The sequence below is a fragment of the Pseudorca crassidens genome, chromosome 15 (genome assembly GCF_039906515.1).
Source record: "Pseudorca crassidens isolate mPseCra1 chromosome 15, mPseCra1.hap1, whole genome shotgun sequence".
NCBI lineage: Eukaryota > Metazoa > Chordata > Mammalia > Artiodactyla > Delphinidae > Pseudorca > Pseudorca crassidens.
In genome coordinates this window covers 76,937,304-76,955,209 of record NC_090310.1, presented here as the reverse complement: position 1 = coordinate 76,955,209, position 17,906 = coordinate 76,937,304, and the positions used below count along the sequence as shown (strand labels likewise).

Genomic DNA, 17,906 nt, shown 5'->3' with positions numbered 1-17,906 from the left:
ATAAAACAGTGTTGAGTGAACAAAGTTGCAACCTAGTACATAACACACAAATACCTTGTGTGGATTTAAGTACATCCCTATATAAGTGCATTCTTAATGGGGATGACATAACCCCAAGGGGACTGCTACAGACTGGATGTCTGTGCCCCCTACTCCACCCCAAAATTCACATGTTGAAACCTAATCCTAATGTGACAGTATTTGGAGGTGGGGCCTTTGAGAGGTGATTAGGTCACGAGGGTGGAGCTCTCATGGATGGGATTAGTGTCCTTATTAAAGAGGCCCAAGAGAGCTCCCTCGCCCCTTCTGCCAGAAGGACAGAGTAAGAAAACAGTTATCTGTGAGCCAGGAAACAGACTCTCATCAGACACTGAAACTGCTGGTACCTTGATCTTGGACTTCCCAGTTTCCAGAACTGTGAGAAACACATTTCTGTTGTTTACAAGTCACCCAGTAAATAGTATTCTGTTACAGCAGCCTATACAGACTAAGACAGGGGCAAAAACTGGTTGGGGGCGGGGGCAATGGGTGTGGGAAAAAATCATTCTTTATATGTATAAAGCACAGATATACATACAGTACATAAACAGGTATCTAGTTTACCAATAGCTTTAAAATTTCATGAAACAGGGTGATGAATGGGAAAAATACATAAAAAGGCTCCCGTGTGTGTGTGTGTGTGTGTGTGTGTGTGTGTGCGTGTGTGTGTGTGAGAGAGAGATCATTTAAAAGGTTGAGAAACATTGGTGAAAAGGTACAGCGAGAGAGTGGGTTCAGGTGGGATGTTAATATCATTTCTTCCTGTTTTGAATGTTTATATATACTGTTTTCAAGAGAACAACAAAGCTACCTAAAAAAATAATAATAATGTAGCAGACACACTTAGGGGGGCCCTGAAAGGATGTTAATATACCTCAAATTTAAAAAGCAGGTTACAAAACAGCATGTACGTTGTGTTACTACATTTAAGTGGTAAAAAACATGGGAGGGAGAGAAAAATCGAGAGTATAAGTAGAATGTTAACAAATGTTATCTCTGGGTTAGAAGATTATGGATAACTTCTATTTCCTTATTTTCCTTCTCTCTATTTTCTTATTTTTCTATAATGAATATACACCATTTTGAGAGAAAAGAAAAAGGGCAGGAAATATAAGTTTTTAAAAGTCTGAATAAATACAGTTTAACAACCCTATTATATACCACCAACATTAGCATGTTCCAAGAATGGAACCTGTTAACACAAAGACTATCAGGCCAGGATGGTGTGGCTAAAGAATTGAACAGGGCTTGTTGGTTTTCACTCGCTTCCTCTGATAGAGATTTAATTCTGCATCTTCTAAAACAGTAAAAACCAAAACAAGCCTGATAGGAAGATCACCAACGTACCAGATTATCTGCCGATGACAAGGACTGTCTGTCGTCCGCTATCCCATTGGTCTGTGAGTTTTCGTCAGCTGCTGGGGACGCGGCATGTTCCTGGCACTCCAGTTCACCCAGGACCCTCTCAGGCTCCGTCAGACTGTGCTTTTGTGCTGCTTCTTAAAATACAATGCAAAAGTCATTACCAAGTTAGTACTTACCCTAAAAGGTGGCCTCACACCAAGAAGAAGTTATTCACATAACTTTCCAGCTACTGCTTTTTCCCTTTCCCTGAGCCACTGCCCTGCTCTGGCTATATGTGTCTATTACCCACAGCCCCACTCCCAGGTGGCTTCCTTCATATTGTGGCCCAGGTCAGTGGTGCCTTCAGAATTGTGCAATACAGCAGTCCTGCCCACCCCTACCTACTTCCAAAGAAGATTAGAACCAGCTAAACATAAAAAGCACCGATTTTTTTTTTTTAAAAAGGGCTACTAATAAAGGGGTTAGAGAACAAGAGTTACGTAAATGAAAAGAGTTTGATAGTTATGATAGAAAACCTTAGTCACATGAAAAAAAGAAATGTAGACCTGAGCTTCCTGGCAGCCATGTGGAAAAGGAAAAGACAAAGAATTAAATAGATTCCATCATTTAATGAAAGAAAGCATATCTGATGATTAGCAGAACATCTGAACTCTATGAGGAATTTACCATGTGGATCATTATATATTTAAGGGACACTGAACAACTTAATAAGCGTAACTGTCCATAATGGTTTTTGAAGCATATATTCATTCAACAAATATTTATCCGGCACCTATTATGTGCCCAGCTCTGTGCTAGGGGCTGAGGGATATAGCAGTGAACAAGACAGATAAGTGTTTATTATGTGAGAACTTCTTGCATTGGCCCCAGGAAAAAAAAAATCTAAAGGTATTATTTTAAAGACATTTCTATAAAAAGTTAAATAATGAAATCTATGAATATAGTTTGGTGGTACCCTAAATTAATAAAAGGATAGGGCTTAGAGCAGTGGGTCAAACTTCTTTGACCATGACCCTCACTAAGAAATACATTTTAACAGTCATGACCCAGTTATACACATGTGCACATAAATAAATCACTGAAACATGTTTCATGAAACAATGCTTAACATTACTATATGAGTCACATTCAGCTTGCATCTATTTTCATTTTACTCTCTTCCATTTAGAAAACGCTGATTGCAACCCACTAATTTATTGACTTTTCAATCCATTAGTGGTTTATTGGCACTGGAGCTGAGTGTTCAGCACATAACCACTGACCTGAAATTTCGGGTAAAAACAAAGGAAAAATCATCTGATAATCATTCCGAGCTATACAAGGTTAATTCCACTGAAACTACACCAAAAACTGAGGGAGTTAAGAATGAAGTCTAACAAAATGAACAAAGCCTCCCTGTGCATCTGATACCTGCTGACGTGGGGATGGTCCCCTGGATACATCAATGGCTGGCCAGGAAAATTCACCACCTCAGGGCTCCCCGTCCACTTCTGGAAAAACCTGGCTGTATACAGGAGTGGCCCTCTGCATCTCCATGTGGAGCACCCAACTCTTAACATTGTCAGACTGTGCTTCTTGAACCCAACCCGAGTGAGAATAACGCCAATCACTAACGACAAGTAATTTCTGAATTCCATATGAAAGGTGGGCAGACAGGGGCAGACTCAGTTTCCATGAGTTTACTGGGGGTGGGCACTAAAATACCTGGCTGGGGACTTCTATGAAGGAACGAGTAGGAGGAAAGGCTGGGGTCTTGGTTCTTACCTTTAACTGCAGACGTGACCACATCTTCTAAGATCTCCTTCACCACTTCCTGAGCTCCATCTTCGATCCCTACACATACACCAAATACACAAATGCAAACACATACGTGTGGGCATTTCCAGGGAAAACTAAGGAAGGTGGAGAAGGAGATTACGAGTCGCAGTCGGAAGGCAAGGGTACAAATAAGCCCTCTCCAAAGCCAAATCTGATTGTGTCCCAGGAAATCTGGAAACTCAGAGGCAGCATCTGCTATGACTCGGTTTTCCCTCTGTGGAACACTAAGACCTCGCTGTCTTATACATTCTTCCTTCCTGACTCACAGCTGCTGGCCCAGGGCCCTCTCTACCACCCCGGCTTGGAGACAGGAGCTGGACTGTATCCAGCTATAGTTCCTGGCAGAACAGAAGAAGCAGCTTCATCTTGTCCCTTCACCTCATGTACCACAGAGCCCTGGTAAATGACGTGCCTTCTGCTGCTTTGTTTTCCCACACTGTAAGCCCAGAACTTAGCATGAGATTTCTAATGTGACAGTTGAGAATTTACTAAATTTTAAATTGAATTATTCTATAAAATGTTAACTGTTTAAGTGGAAGAGGTTTGGTACCAGTTGTTTTTGTAGAAAACTAGTTCTGGGAGAACTAGTAAACAGCACTTGACTAGACCTTTGGAAGCAAATATTACTGATTTATAAAACATCACTGACAAAAAGACCATCATGTTAAATAAACAAAACCAAAATAACCCTTTAAATTCTTCCTTAACGAGGATTTTCAATCAGGCCACTATTTTTATGAGTTCTGTGCTTGGTCCACTAGATCCTGCAGAAGCAGCACCAAGTATTTTCATTGAGCACTTAACTCATGTGAAAGAAGAATGTTGCCCCACATATCATATCAGTAAACAAAAGATGTTGCAGCCAACAAGCCACCAGAGTCGCCCCCTACGGTAAGCCCCGGGGGAACTCAGGATGGAGACAAATGACACCACGCCCTCAGCCACTGCAGCCACCTCCAAAGGGTGCACCCTAAGGGGACTCAGGATGGGAAAGCACAGTATACTGGCCCCAGATAGTTAAGGTGCACATCAAAGGAATGACTTCAATGAGCCCAGACTCTTGCATCTTCCCATACACAGAAAAGTACTCAATTCATTAACTTGAGATATCTGGTTTTCTTTAATTAACAGTAATATTTTGAAGTTCCGACTACCTGGTCTTTGTGGCAAAAACTCCTCTATACCCTGGCTCCTCCCTGACCTCTTCGGAGCAGGCCTGCAGAGAGGCTGTGTCCTGGCTTAAGTCCTCAGGTTTGTCCACCAATAAAACATAATTCTCAACTTTTATTCTCAACTGTGCATTTTTTTTCAGTCGATACTCACCATAACTATTTATTTATTCTCCACCACCCAGCTTTACTGAGGGCTAATTGACAAATAAAACCATCATAATTATTTAAATGGGTAAGTAACTTTATGTGGAAAATACTGATGTTATATGCTTTTCTTAGAGGGCAAAAAAGAACTTGAATGGAAGTTAGAAAAGTCCGCAGCCACAGGCAAAATCTTCTAAACCTGTTTTTTCATCTAAATAAGATGATTTAGTCTACATCAGTGTTACTCATACTTCAGTCATTCTCACACAGCCTTCACAATTTTTGCCATTTTCGTGCACCACTTACACTATTATATTTATTACACACATATTTACATGCACTTTTTTTGGGGGGGGGTACCAAATTACTTTATTTGAAGGAATGGTACTAAGGAAAGGACTTGTAGATATTTTGGTACATACATACATATTTAACAGTGCTCTTTAACTCACCTTAAACAGTAACTAACATTCACAAAATCACAGGCTTCACATGCTAATCATACTTTCTGAATGCGTGTTAAAATAAACATACAACTATTAAAATAAAAACCATTCACCTATGAGCCGTCTAAGATCTCATCTACGCCATGATTTGGTAAACAAATGGCTAGATATTTCCAAGTTCCTTTCTAGTTCCAACATTCTCTTATGCTATGATTTAACAGAATTATGATGACAGTTTCTAATCTGTTAGTCCCTTGTACACATTCAACACCCAAGAAATATCAGCCTGATGCATACATTTCATCAGAGGAGCTGCAGGCTTGATGAGTTAAATCAGAGGCTGGGAAGTGGTGGCTGCCGGGTACATCTGGTCTGCAGATACGCACTGTTTACCCTATACCCTGCTTCCCCCCGCCCCCAAACTTTAGTGAGCTATAAGTGACAAGAATTATATATATCTAAGGTGTATGACTTGATGATTTGATATATGCATACACTGTGAAATAAACACTACAAACAAGACAATTAACATATTCATCACCTCACATAGTTACCTTATTTTTTTCCTTTTTTTTTTTTCTGATGAAAACACTTAAGATCTACACTCAGCAAATTTCAAGTGTATAGCACAGTACTGTTAACTCTGGTCACACAGTTGTACATTAGATCTCCAGAACTTATCCATGTTGCATAACTGAAACTTTGTACCCCTGACAAACATCTCCCCATTTCCCCAGCCACCTTTCTACACTATCTCTATGAATCTGACTACTCTAGGTACACCTCATATAAATGGAATCATGCAGTATTTGTCTTTTTTGTGACTGGCTTCTTTCACTTAGTATAATGCCCTCCAGGTCCATCCATGTTGTTACAACTGGTGGGATATCCTTTTTTAAGGCTGAATAAGATTTCACTGTATGTATATAACCACATCTTCTTTTTCCATTCATCTGTTGATGGGCACTTACGTTGTTTCCGTATCTTGGTTATCGTGAATAATGCTGCAATGAACATAGGAGTGTAGATTATCTCTTCAAGATCCTGATTTCATTTCCTTTGGCTACATACTCAGAAACAGAATTGCTGGATCATAAAATATTTCTATTTTTAATTTTTTGAGGAACCTCCATACTGTTCTTTTTTCCCTCCATACTGTTTTTTGTAACAGCTGTACCAACTTACATTCCTACCAACGGGGTACAAGGGTTCCCTTTTCTCTACATCGCCTCCAACTCTTTGTGATGAAAGTCATTCTAGCAGACATGAGGTGGTATCTCACTGCGCTTTGGATTTCTGTTTTCCTGGTTATTAGTGAAGTTGAGCACCTTTTTAAATGTCTGCTGACCGTTTGTATGTCTTCTGAGAAATGTCTATTCAGGTCCTTTACCCATTTCTCAGTGGGCTTATTTGTGGTTTTTTACTCTTGTATGACATTTTGGATGTTAACCCCTTATCAGATATATAGTTTGCAAATATTTTCTCCCAATCCATAGGTTGCATTTTCACTCTGTTGATTGTTTCCTTTGCTGTGCCTATGCACTGCTTTCTAAAACTTCTGAATTAGCTGTGAACATTTAAAAACTGGGAGACATGTCATAAAAATCCAGATCTCGCTTCTATTTAAAGAAAAAAAAAGAATATCTGGTAACACTGGCCCCAACCGGCTAGAACCAGGAGCAGCTGTCCCCTTTAGCCAGGGCATGAACTCTGCAGATGTCCTGCTGCCTCATTCCATGCCGCTCCCAACTGTCTATCCTCCTTGAGGTCAAGCACAGAGAGTAGGAAAGGAACACATGCCTAGTAGCATGTCTCTGACAAGAGTGGTAAAAATGGAAGACTGACAGGGTAGGGTGTTTTAAGAACCTCAGAGAGAAAATGTTCCTCAACACAGTGATTGAGAGTGAGGGCTCTGGAGCCAGTATGCCTGGTTCAGATCCCGCTCTACCACTTCCCAATGTGGGAACTTAAGTAACTGCCCCGAGCCTTGGTTTCCTCAGCAGTAAACAAGGATGATTACAACAGCACCTACCTCACAGGGTTTGTGAGAACTGGATAAGATAAAACACATAAAGCGTTTAAGATGATGCCTGAAAAGAAGAACACTCAAACGTTAATTTTTCTTAGGCCTGCGTGTTTTATGTGTAGAGCGTAATTGCATTAAGACATTCACGATGCCCTGGTGATAGAAGCTTTCTCGTTTCTGCCATCTGCCTGGCCCTGGAGACTAAGTCCATATTGAAATTTCCCAACTAGCCATGTTGAAAGCACTTTCAGTTAGCTAAAGCCTTCACTATCTTTCACTCCTACAGAGAAAAGTAAAATTTCCATTTCAACATGGATCTCCCCTTTCCTTCACTGCTGTTTTTCCATTTAAACAGCATCAGGATCACCATTTTTTTGAGGGATAAGAGTGTTTAACCTATCTTCCTTGACAGGCTGGATCCGTACCAGCACCCATTCAAAATTAAAATAGTCTCAGGCTAGGAAGGGGTGGGGAGTCAGGAAGTCCAGACTCCTGCGGAAGGTTCCTGCAGAGGGCGCTGTTGCTGAGGAATCCCACTAGCGGCCCAGAAGCAGCAGGACTCCACACAGGAACCCTGGGCCGCTTCCCCTGCTGACATGACCGCCTGCAGGGCTCAAAAGAGGCTTTCCTGGATGGTGTAATGACCACCAAGAAGGCTGCTGGGTTTAAGTTTCAAGCCTGCTGTGAAAATGTGGGACAACCAAATCAAATCAAATCCTTGCAAAGTTCTGAGTACACTTAAAAAACACTGGTTTTGCTGGTTTGCGGAGAAGTCCAGCGGCCACCACCTGGCCGTTACTGATTAGGTAACAGACCCTACCTGTTTCACAGACTCTGTCCCCAAGTAAAATAAGATAGACACCTTGACTAGGTTCTGACTGGAGAAAACCTTGCTGCCACCCCCTCCCTAGCCAGCTAGACAACAACCCCTGAGGCAGGCACTGCCAGTTACCTAACTCAGATCCTTCTTCCTCAGAGAGCTCTATTTCTGTTTCGGAAGGGGCTGTGCCTACATTTCCTGGCCTTCCTAGTAGAAAGGGTGGCCATGTGACCCAGTTTTAGCCAATGAGGGGCAAGCCTAAGTAACGGGGATGGCACAGGCTTCCAGGAAGGCTCCTTAGAAGGGGCGTGACTCGGCTAGGAGTCCTTTAGTCCATAAAAAAGAAGGAAATCTTGCCATTCGTGAAAACATGGATGGACCTAGAGGGTATTATGCTAAGTGAAATAAGTCAGAAAAAGACAAATCCTCTATGTTTTCACTTATATGTGGAATATAAAAAACAAAACAAATGGACAAATACAACAAAACAGAAATAGACTTACAGATACAGAGAACAGACTAGTGGTTGCCACAGGGGAGGGGGGTGGGGTATGGGGTAAAATAGGTGAAGGAGATTAAGAGGCACAAACTACCATTTATATGATAAATAAGTCACAGGGATGTAATGCACAGCACAGGATACACAGTCAATAATATTGTGATAACTGTGTACAGTTTGTCGCCTCTAAAAATATCAAATCACTATGGTGTACACCTGAAACTAATATCAGGTGGTAAGTCAGTTATACTTCAATTAAAAAAATAAAAATTAGTCAGTCAAAGATCCTTACTCTCATGGTACTTACATCTTAGCTAGGATAATAAATAAGTAAATTATACTTTCTGCTACATGCTAGGGAAAAAGTAGAGTGGGAGAAGGGAGACCAGGAGTTAGAAGGGGCAAGTGTGTGCATGTGGTGACAATGAAATATGACATACACCTGTTTCCTAGAAACAAGGCTTTGGTGATGTCCAGCATCTAAGCATTTGGTAACGCGTAAGAAAACTAAAGGGAAAAACCAAGGCATAAAGCTGTTTGCTGTCACATTCTGGCCACACACCAATACGGTTCCTCAAATGTATGAAATACATTGGACAACTTATTGTCCCAAAATAAATGTCCATTACACAGCTAATAAAAATGCTATAAACCAATGAGCTGCAAAACCTCCCTGTAAAGCAGGCTGTGTCAAAAACAAGTCAGAAAGAAGGGGGACCTGTGGGTACATTTTGTTGTTTTGATAAAGAGCCTGAGAACTTTTGTTTGTCTGTTTAAAGCTATTTTAGTTTTTTTTTTTTTTTTGGCCAGGCAGCACTGTGCAGCATGCGGGATCTTAGTTCCCCGACCAGGGATTGAACCCACGCCCCCTGTAGTGGAAGCGTGGAGTCATAACCATTGGACTGCCAGGGAATTCCCCAGACCCTTTTTTATTCTGGTCAACAAAAATAATAAAATTCCTAAAGCAGAGGATCTGGTATCATTAACATGGAAAACAGACTCACGTTATCCTACTGCACTGTTCCCATTAACTTCAAATCTGATTACCATTTGAAATATTTGTAATTTTTTTCTCTAAACTAACTCATTTTTTAAGCTGAAACTTATATGAGATAATAACAACAAACACTTATAGAGCCCTAAGTGCCAGACACTGTTCTCATTAATTCTCACAAACCTATAAGTACCAGTTGTATTCTCATTTTAAAGATGAGGAAACTGAGGCTCAGAGAGGTTAAAGATTTTGCTCAAGGTCACAGAGCTACTAAGTGGTCAGTTATGATCTGAACCCAGGCTGTCTGATCAGAACCTCCACACTAGCTGAGGGAGGATACATTTTCTCTATTTTGTAGTACCTAAGAGTTGGGTTGTTTTTCCCTTAAAGAATGGGTTGCAAGATGAAAAAAGTGAGCTAAGAAATCTGTGAACACACTGGTAACTCTGTACCTACAACAGCTACATATTAGCTGTATACATGTAAAAATGCTAAAGTCTAATGCTGGGAGTTAAATAGTCAGAATCTTAAAAATAAACTTAGAAGAAAAGGGGAAGTGACGGCTCGTGGGTACAGGGCTGGGTGTGATAAAAATGCTCTAAAACTGATTGTGGTGACTGTTGCAAACTCTGTGACCACACTAAAAAGAACTGAACTGTACATTTTAAACGGTTGAACTTATGGAATGTGAATTGTATTTCAATCAAGCTGTTTTTCAAAAAATTGACGAGAATAGCTGGGCCATCGGAGGGGTGTGAATGGACAAATGGGGTGAGGTCCCAAGGGAAGGCTGCTGGCCATGCCCTAAAATTCACATAAGCTAGCATGTCACAGGCTCAGAAATCTCATTTTGCGAATTCACAAAGAGCTATCTGATCCACTTCTTGCTCAGGCCGACAAGACTGACAAATTGTAGATTTATCAACTTGGGATGAAAAACTGCTGAGGGGAAAAAGATGCTCTGGTCTGTCGGTGAATTGTTACCCACACACATTTCACTGGGAGGCACATTATCCCAAGAAGGCCCAGGAAGGGTTCCCAGTAAAGCAGGACAACGTATGTGGAGCACCCAGGTAGCAAGCACCACTCCTGGCACAGTGACTGCCTAGCCAGGGGTGGCTACGTGACGGCCATTCCACAGGATGGAACCTGCAGGAGAGCTGGATGTATCGTTCTTTCTTTAGAGCCACATCTGGAGAAGTGGAAGCCAGTCACTCTTTGTAAGGGTGACGGTGCACCTCCATTCTGACCTACCATTGGCAGGTTTGGGTCTGATTTCTACAGGCAATCTGATGCCCACATTCTTGGGAGAAGCCTCACAGGGTATATCATACTGGCAACAAAATCCACAGCAATATACTAAGTGTAAAGCATACTTTGTTAGAACAGAATTTTAAGTTAAAAAAATGTATTTACTGAATATGTGTGCTGGGCACCAGACCAGGTGTTGGGAATATTGTGGTAAACAGGGTGGCCAAGGTCTTAGACCAGGAGCAAGTGAACACAAACTCTTCAGTGATTTGGGGTAGTAATAAGTGCTATGAGGGGGACTTCCTTGGTGGGGCAGTGGTTGAGAATCCACCTGTCAATACAGAAGACATGGGTTCGAGCCCTGGTCCAGGAAGATTCCACATGCTGTGGAGCAACTAAGCCCGTGTGCCTCAACTACTGAGCCGGCGCTCTAGAGCCCACGAGCCACAACTACTGAAGCCTGCGCACCTAGAGCCTGTGCTCCGCAACAAGAGAAGCCACGACAATGAGAAGCCCATGGACCACAATGAAGAGTAGCCCTCCCCGCGTACAGCAACAAAGACCCAATGCAGTACAGCAAAGGAAACCATAAACAAGATGAAAAGACAACCCTCAGAATGGGAGAAAATATTTGCAAATGAAGCAACTGACAAAGGATTAATCTCCAAAATTTACAAGCAGCTCATGCAGCTCAGTATCAAAAAAACAAACAACCCAATCCAAAAATGGGCAGAAGACCTAAATAGGCATTTCTCCAAAGAAGATATACAGATTGCCAACAAACACATGAAAGGATGCTCAACATCATTAATCATTAGAGAAATGCAAATCAAAACTACAAGCTATCATCTCACACCGGTCAGAATGGCCATCATCAAAAAATCTACAAACAATAAATGCTGGAGAGGGTGTGGAGAAAAGGGAACCCTCTTGCACTGTTGGTGGGAATGTAAATTGATACAGCCACTATGGAGAACAGTATGGAGGTTCCTTAAAAAACTAAAAATAGAACTACCATACGACCCAGCAATCCCACTACTGGGCACATACCTTGAGAAAACCATAATTTGAAAAGAGTCATGTACCAAAATGTTCATTGCAGCTCTATTTACAATAGCCAGGACATGGAAGCAACCGAAGTGTCCATCAACAGATGCATGGATAAAGATGTGGCACATATATACAATGGAATATTACTCAGCCATAAAAAGAAATGAAATTGAGTTATTTGTAGTGAGGTGGATGGATTTAGAGTCTGTCATACAGAGTGAAGTGAGTCAGAAAGAGAAAGACAAATACCGTATGCTAACACATATATATGGAATCTAAAAAAAAAAAAAAATGTTCATGAAGAACCTAGGGGCAAGATGGTAATAAAGACGCAGACCTACTAGAGAATGGACTTGAGGATACGGGGAGGGGGAAGGGTAAGCTGGGAGAAAGTGAGAGAGTGGCATGGACATATATACACTACCAAACGTAAAATAGATAGCTAGTGGGAAGCAGCCGTATAGCACAGGGAGATCAGCTCGGTGCTTTGTGACCATCTAGAGGGGTGGGATAGAGGGAGACACAAGAGGGAAGAGATATGGGGACATATGTATATGTATAACGGATTCACCTTATTATAAAGCAGAAATTAACACACCATTGTAAAGCAATTATACTCCAATAAAGATGTTAAAAAAAAAAAAGACCCAATGCAGCCAATAAATAAATAAAATTATATATATTTAAAAAATCTGCCGCTGGACTAAAAGGAAAATAAAGCAACCTTACAAAGGATGAAAAAAAAATGCTATGAGGAAAATAAAAGAGGATGATGGGACAGAGTGATGGGGAGCTTCAGAGAGACGGATCAGTTAGAACTGAGAGACCTGAAGACAAAGGGGGGGACAAGGCAGGGACAGTAAGTGCGAAGGCACCAAGAGCAAGCACCACACTTTCAAGAACCAGAACCACTATCGCAAACAAGGGGAAAGGAAGTAAAAGAAGGGTATAGGGAGGTGGGTGGGGCCAGGCCACACAGGGCCTTGGAAGCTGTGGGGATGGGGCAGGCATAGACTTCACTCTGAATGGGACGGGATGGGAAATTATCAGAGGGGTTTAAGCAGAGGGGTGGTGGTGATCTAATTCATGCTTTTAAGAGATCACTTTGGCTGCCATATGGAAAATGGGCTGTAGTGGAAGGACGTTCTTACAGCTCAGAGAGACTTGCTTTTACATCTGCACAGCTATGCTTACTACAGTCTGTTTAAATATTAATATTGATTGATTGAGCAGAGTCTGATAAAGGTTACAGTAAAAACCTGCCTGGTCCTTGCCCTGAGAGTTAATAAGGCAAAGACGATGACACATACAGAGGGTGGGCCAGGACTTCCTGAGCACCTTCCAAGACACATGACAGTGGGACTGAGTAGCCTGCAACAGTGTTCACACGAGACACACATGTAGTTCTTTGTGGCAACTTTTTCTTTGATCCTTGCCTTGGGTAAACTGATACAGAGCAACATGCCAGCAACAACACTTGGTCTGTTCCTACCTGTGCCAAGCACTGGTAAATTACAGATGAACAAAAACTGCTCAAGTATGGTCTCTCTGGTAGCGAACATACCACCAACAGACGTCATTACCAATAATGGGGCAGAAAAAGATATGAGACCAATTATAAAGGCAGGTCAGACATATATACGCTACCATGTATAAACCAGATAACTAATGAGAACCTACTGTATAGCACGGGGAGAAAAAAAACACAATCTGTTTGTAGACATATATTAAGTTAACCTTAAAAATGCGTTCCAGGGGCTTCCCTGGTGGCACAGTGGTTGAGGGTCCGCCTGCCGATGCAGGGGACACGGGTTCGTGCCCCGGTCCGGGGGGATCCCACATGCCGCGGAGCGGCTGGGCCCGTGAGCCATGGCCGCTGAGCCTGCGCGTCCGGAGCCTGTGCTCTGCAACGGGAGAGACTGCAACAGTGAGAGGCCCACGTACCGCAAAAAAAAAAAAAAAAAAATGCGTTCCAATATACAGTAGGTGCAGAAAAATACTGTTTGATTCCACTTATACGAAATACCTAGAATAGTCAAATTCATAGTCAGAAAGTACACTGATGGATGCCAGGGGCCAGGGGGTAGGAGGGGGAATGGGGAGTCAGTGTTTAATGGGGACAGAGTTTCAGTTCAGGAAGGTGAAAATTTCGGGAGATGGATGATGGTGAGAGTGGCACAACAATGTGAAATGTACTTAGTGTCACTGAATTGTACAGTTAAATATGGTTGAAATAGTATGTTTTATATTATGTGAATTTTACCACAATAAAAAAACATTAAAAAAAAAAAGATGGGTCAGATACTTCACTGTAGAGCCGTCAGCTAGAGCGAAGAATTATTTGGCAGAATCACTTGGCAAGAAGGTACATTCTTGAAAAATATACGAACTTAGGATCTGGTTTGTACAAATTGCCCAGAGAGAGATGCAAACATTCAGAAATATATGACAACCCAGTCCAAAATTTCATGCCTAATGTTTTACTTACTTTAAGACTATCACCAGGTGTGGAATATCTCTTTCAATTAAAAAAGCAAACACAACCAAATAGTGTACTTGGTCTCAGAAGAAGAAAACAAAGCTACCTGTTTATCTGTTTCTCTATGAATCCACCCACCCACCCACCTTCTGGCTCCCTTCACAGATGTCCATAAATAGCAACTAACTGTCCGGCAGTGGGCAAAGCACGGAGATCCTGTGGATACGTGACAGAGGAGGTCCTTGTCCTCCTCTGGGAGATAAAACAGACACTGAACGATCAACTACCCAAACGATTAACTCCTGGGAGACAAATGCTCCAAAGTGAACTCACGGCACTGAAGTTGACATCAAGTAGCAGTGGCTAGATATCAATACATTCCAGGAACTATCCAAAGAAAAGTGCACAACTGACAACGTGATCTGAGACACCATGCCTCACTGGCTGTGTTTCGTAAGAGAAAAGCGAAAGGGAAGTCAAGGGGGAGGCCCAGAAATAGAAGAGCTGCTATCAGAGGTTTCCTGCGATGACACCAGACAACTCTTTCACCTGCCCCTCGGATACAGGATGGACAGGGAAGCGCATGGGCCGTACCTGATAGCGACGGGTCTCTCTCTCTGGGCACATCTCCATTCTCTGCGCTCACTTTTCCAGAACCACTCCTGCCATGTTCACCATTGGTTAAATCTGTCTTCTCAGGAGTTGTTGGTTTGCTGTGTGCCTGGCTCTGTTTCAAACGATTGAACTTTGGGGACACTGCTGCAGCTTGGATCACAGGGGACTGGGGTTTCGAATGGATTGGTTTTTCCAATTCTCTGGCCTCCTGCAACTGAAAGGCAACGAAAAAGGGATTCAATCTAAGTGGATCCAGCATTTTGATAAGGAACAGAAAATACGCCAGCCTGTTGCATAAAAAATTTCCAAACAGAAGGATAGAATTTTAAAAAGGAAATAAATTCCTGCAGCAAACTCAAAGCAAATTCTGAATGCAAATTTCAAAACCCATGCTAGATTCTCTCTCTGCTTTTTAAAGCAAGGATAAAAACAGAGTGCAGAGAACTCAGAGGAGGAAGGGATTGATTTTAAAATGCTATGAATCTTCACCAAGCACCGAGGCCACACATGAAACAGTTCACAGCATGGGATGGTGTCCCGCCCCCCAGCAGCTGATAACTGCTACCGCTCACCACTTGGTTTTCCATGCGGGTGAAAATGACGTTCAGCATCTGAGTAAGAGTAGCCTTGGCAGTAGTTTGATTGATGAGATTTTTGCTGGCCAAATAGATATTGTAACATGTCCTGACCGTCTGCAGGATAGTACCCTCGTGAATTTCAATGTGCGGGGACGTCACTGCAGTCAGAAGAGCCTAAAACAGAAATCCGCAACCTTCACCTTCACAAGCACCCACCTCCCATCCCCTCACAGCCAAACTTTTCTACACGGTTTGGCTTTGTTTTAAATTTGGTTTGGTTTAAGAAGATGGCTCTGCAAACTAAACTGGATGATTAGTACCAAAAACCAACCCCCTACTGCTTTGAGTTTAAACACAATTATTAACTCCATAGAATACAAGTCATTTAAAGTACGTAAGTAGCGCTGAAGTGGGCTTTCTATCAGCTTACTTTTTAAAAAGCCAAAAATACAGACTTGTCTCAGGAGGGAAAGTGCTCCAACTTGATCTCACCTACGCCAATCACAAAATATACATGTTTTGATGGGGGGGAGGGTCAGTTTCGGAGTTCCCTGGTGGGTTTTCAAGGGAGCTTCAGGAAAGGTGTGGCTAACAAGGAGCTCCCTCACAAAGCTAATACATCCAGGATTTAAGATTTGAAACACTGACCGCACCCATCCTGATCGGTTCTCTGACAAGCAGAAGGGACCACCCCATGCCAAACCATTCCTGGCAGCAGAAATGGAACAGGGCGAAGGAAAGGGAGGGTAAGAGGACAGGGGCAAATTGGTGATAAAAGTATCAACACGAGGACCTGCTGAGAAATGGCAGTCTGGGAATCCAGAATTTCGAGGGGAAAGAGCAGAGGATTTGAAGTCAATTTAATTCACAAGCAATTTATGTAGTTATCAGCGGAACTGTTTACTTTGAAAACACACCTGGTTCCACTCTTCTTGTCTCAGTCCATGCTAATCAGTTCTGACACTTAACAAAAGATCTAAGTGATGCTTACATTTTTCTGTTCCAGCTCAGCACCTCCTGAGACAACTAACACATGGTAAATTAGAAAGCCAAATTCCCAAGGGCGATGAGCTTTCTCATGTAAAATCCAGACCAGGCAGACAGACAGAAATACCTTAATTATTTGTAACTGAACTCCTTCATCGGTCTGAGGGCCTTGAAAACAATTGCAAATGGTTTCAACAATCCTGTCAATCAGCCGCTTCCCGGGGGCTCCACTGTCGGGGGCATTGCCGGTGATGTGCCCATATGCGATGAGTTTCTAAACACAGAAATCATAGACATGAGAAGTTTCTGCCAGGCCAGGGCTGACGCCGCCCACAGCAGTAAGAGGCAGGCAGTGGGCTCAGCCTTTAACTTCCGGTTCCCACACAGATCTCTCTGCTCTCCTGGGCGCAGGAGGCACAGCCACCCTGAGAGCGTAGCATCCAGCCTGACTCCCGATGGCAGAAGAGCCCACAATGGTGGAAAAGCACGTGTAGAACAGCCCCCAGCGCAAAATCACTTGTGTAAAAAATGGAGCGATTAAAAACTATACATAATAGAGACAGAAAGTAGTCAGCGGCTGCCTAGACCTGGGGGGATCCCAGGGAAACAGGGAGGGACTGCTGATGAGCAAAAACGGGGCTTCTTTCTGAGGATAAGATGGTCTCTAATTAGATTGTGGTGAGGGCTCCACAACTCTGTCAATGTACGAAAGTCACTGAACTGTGTACCTCAGATGGGTGAATTGTACGCATGTGAATTATATCTCAAGCTGCTAAAAAACTTTTTTTTTTTTCTAACAGTAAGATACATAAAAAACTAATGATAACATGGTTTGCTTGAGCGCAGGGAGAACTAAGCAGCTGTAGGCAGGGGTGGGACTAACACATTTTGTAGAGCAGGCTTTCATTCTTTTTGAATGTTGAATCAAACCATGTTGGTGTATTTTCTATTCCAAAAATTAAAGTAAAAAAACTAACTGACTTCTGCACCTACGTTATCAAACTGCATGTCACCCGTGCGGCAGCCTCTTCAGATGAGGCTGCTTGAGCTGTGCCCTCTCGGTCAGGTGACAGATCAGTTTGGACAGGGGCCGCCTGCCTGCCTGGGCCACCTCACGCCTGACCTGGATTTTGTCAGGGACAATCTGAGAGCTGGAAGGGAACTCAAAGGTCAGGATGGTTTCAAAGCCTGGCTGAGATTCATGGTCACCTGAGGGAGCTCGTTACAAATACAGATTCCTGGACCTCAACACAAACTTCCTCTAACAGAACTTGTTGGGTGGAGCCCAGGAATCGGTTTTTCTCCAAGTCTTCCAGGTTATCCTGATGGCTGACCACATAAAAAGAACCACTCATCTGCTACATGCCCTCTGGGATCTGTGAATTCTAAGGCACCCTGTGCTTCCAGTGACTTAGTAAAGACTCTGACAAATGCTGTTCTGTTCTTTATCTTTTTGGTTTCTGGCGTGTCACATTCTTGATCTACCTGCCCAGAGAGACACAGCTCCTGAGGCGATCCACAGTGCCGCCACCACTGCAACAGGAAGATGCGCCGCCCTGCGGAGGCCAGATGCCGTTTCTCAATGGCTCTTCCCCATCATTAGCCTCGAAAGCGCCGCCATTC

At 42.7% G+C, this 17,906-nt stretch overlaps 1 protein-coding gene across 1 annotated transcript in view; it reads right to left on the bottom strand.

Moving 5' to 3' along the window:
- The window catches only part of ARFGEF2 (ADP ribosylation factor guanine nucleotide exchange factor 2), a 99,353-nt gene that overhangs the window by 60,116 nt on the left and 21,331 nt on the right, over positions 1–17,906 (bottom strand). The window contains exons 4-8 of the mRNA XM_067708380.1: positions 16,411–16,557; positions 15,291–15,470; positions 14,698–14,932; positions 3,169–3,237; positions 1,387–1,538 (exon numbers count right to left, since the gene is read on the bottom strand). Of these exons, the coding sequence (XP_067564481.1) occupies positions 1,387–1,538; positions 3,169–3,237; positions 14,698–14,932; positions 15,291–15,470; positions 16,411–16,557 (783 nt within the window). The remainder of the gene's footprint in view (positions 1–1,386; positions 1,539–3,168; positions 3,238–14,697; positions 14,933–15,290; positions 15,471–16,410; positions 16,558–17,906) is intronic.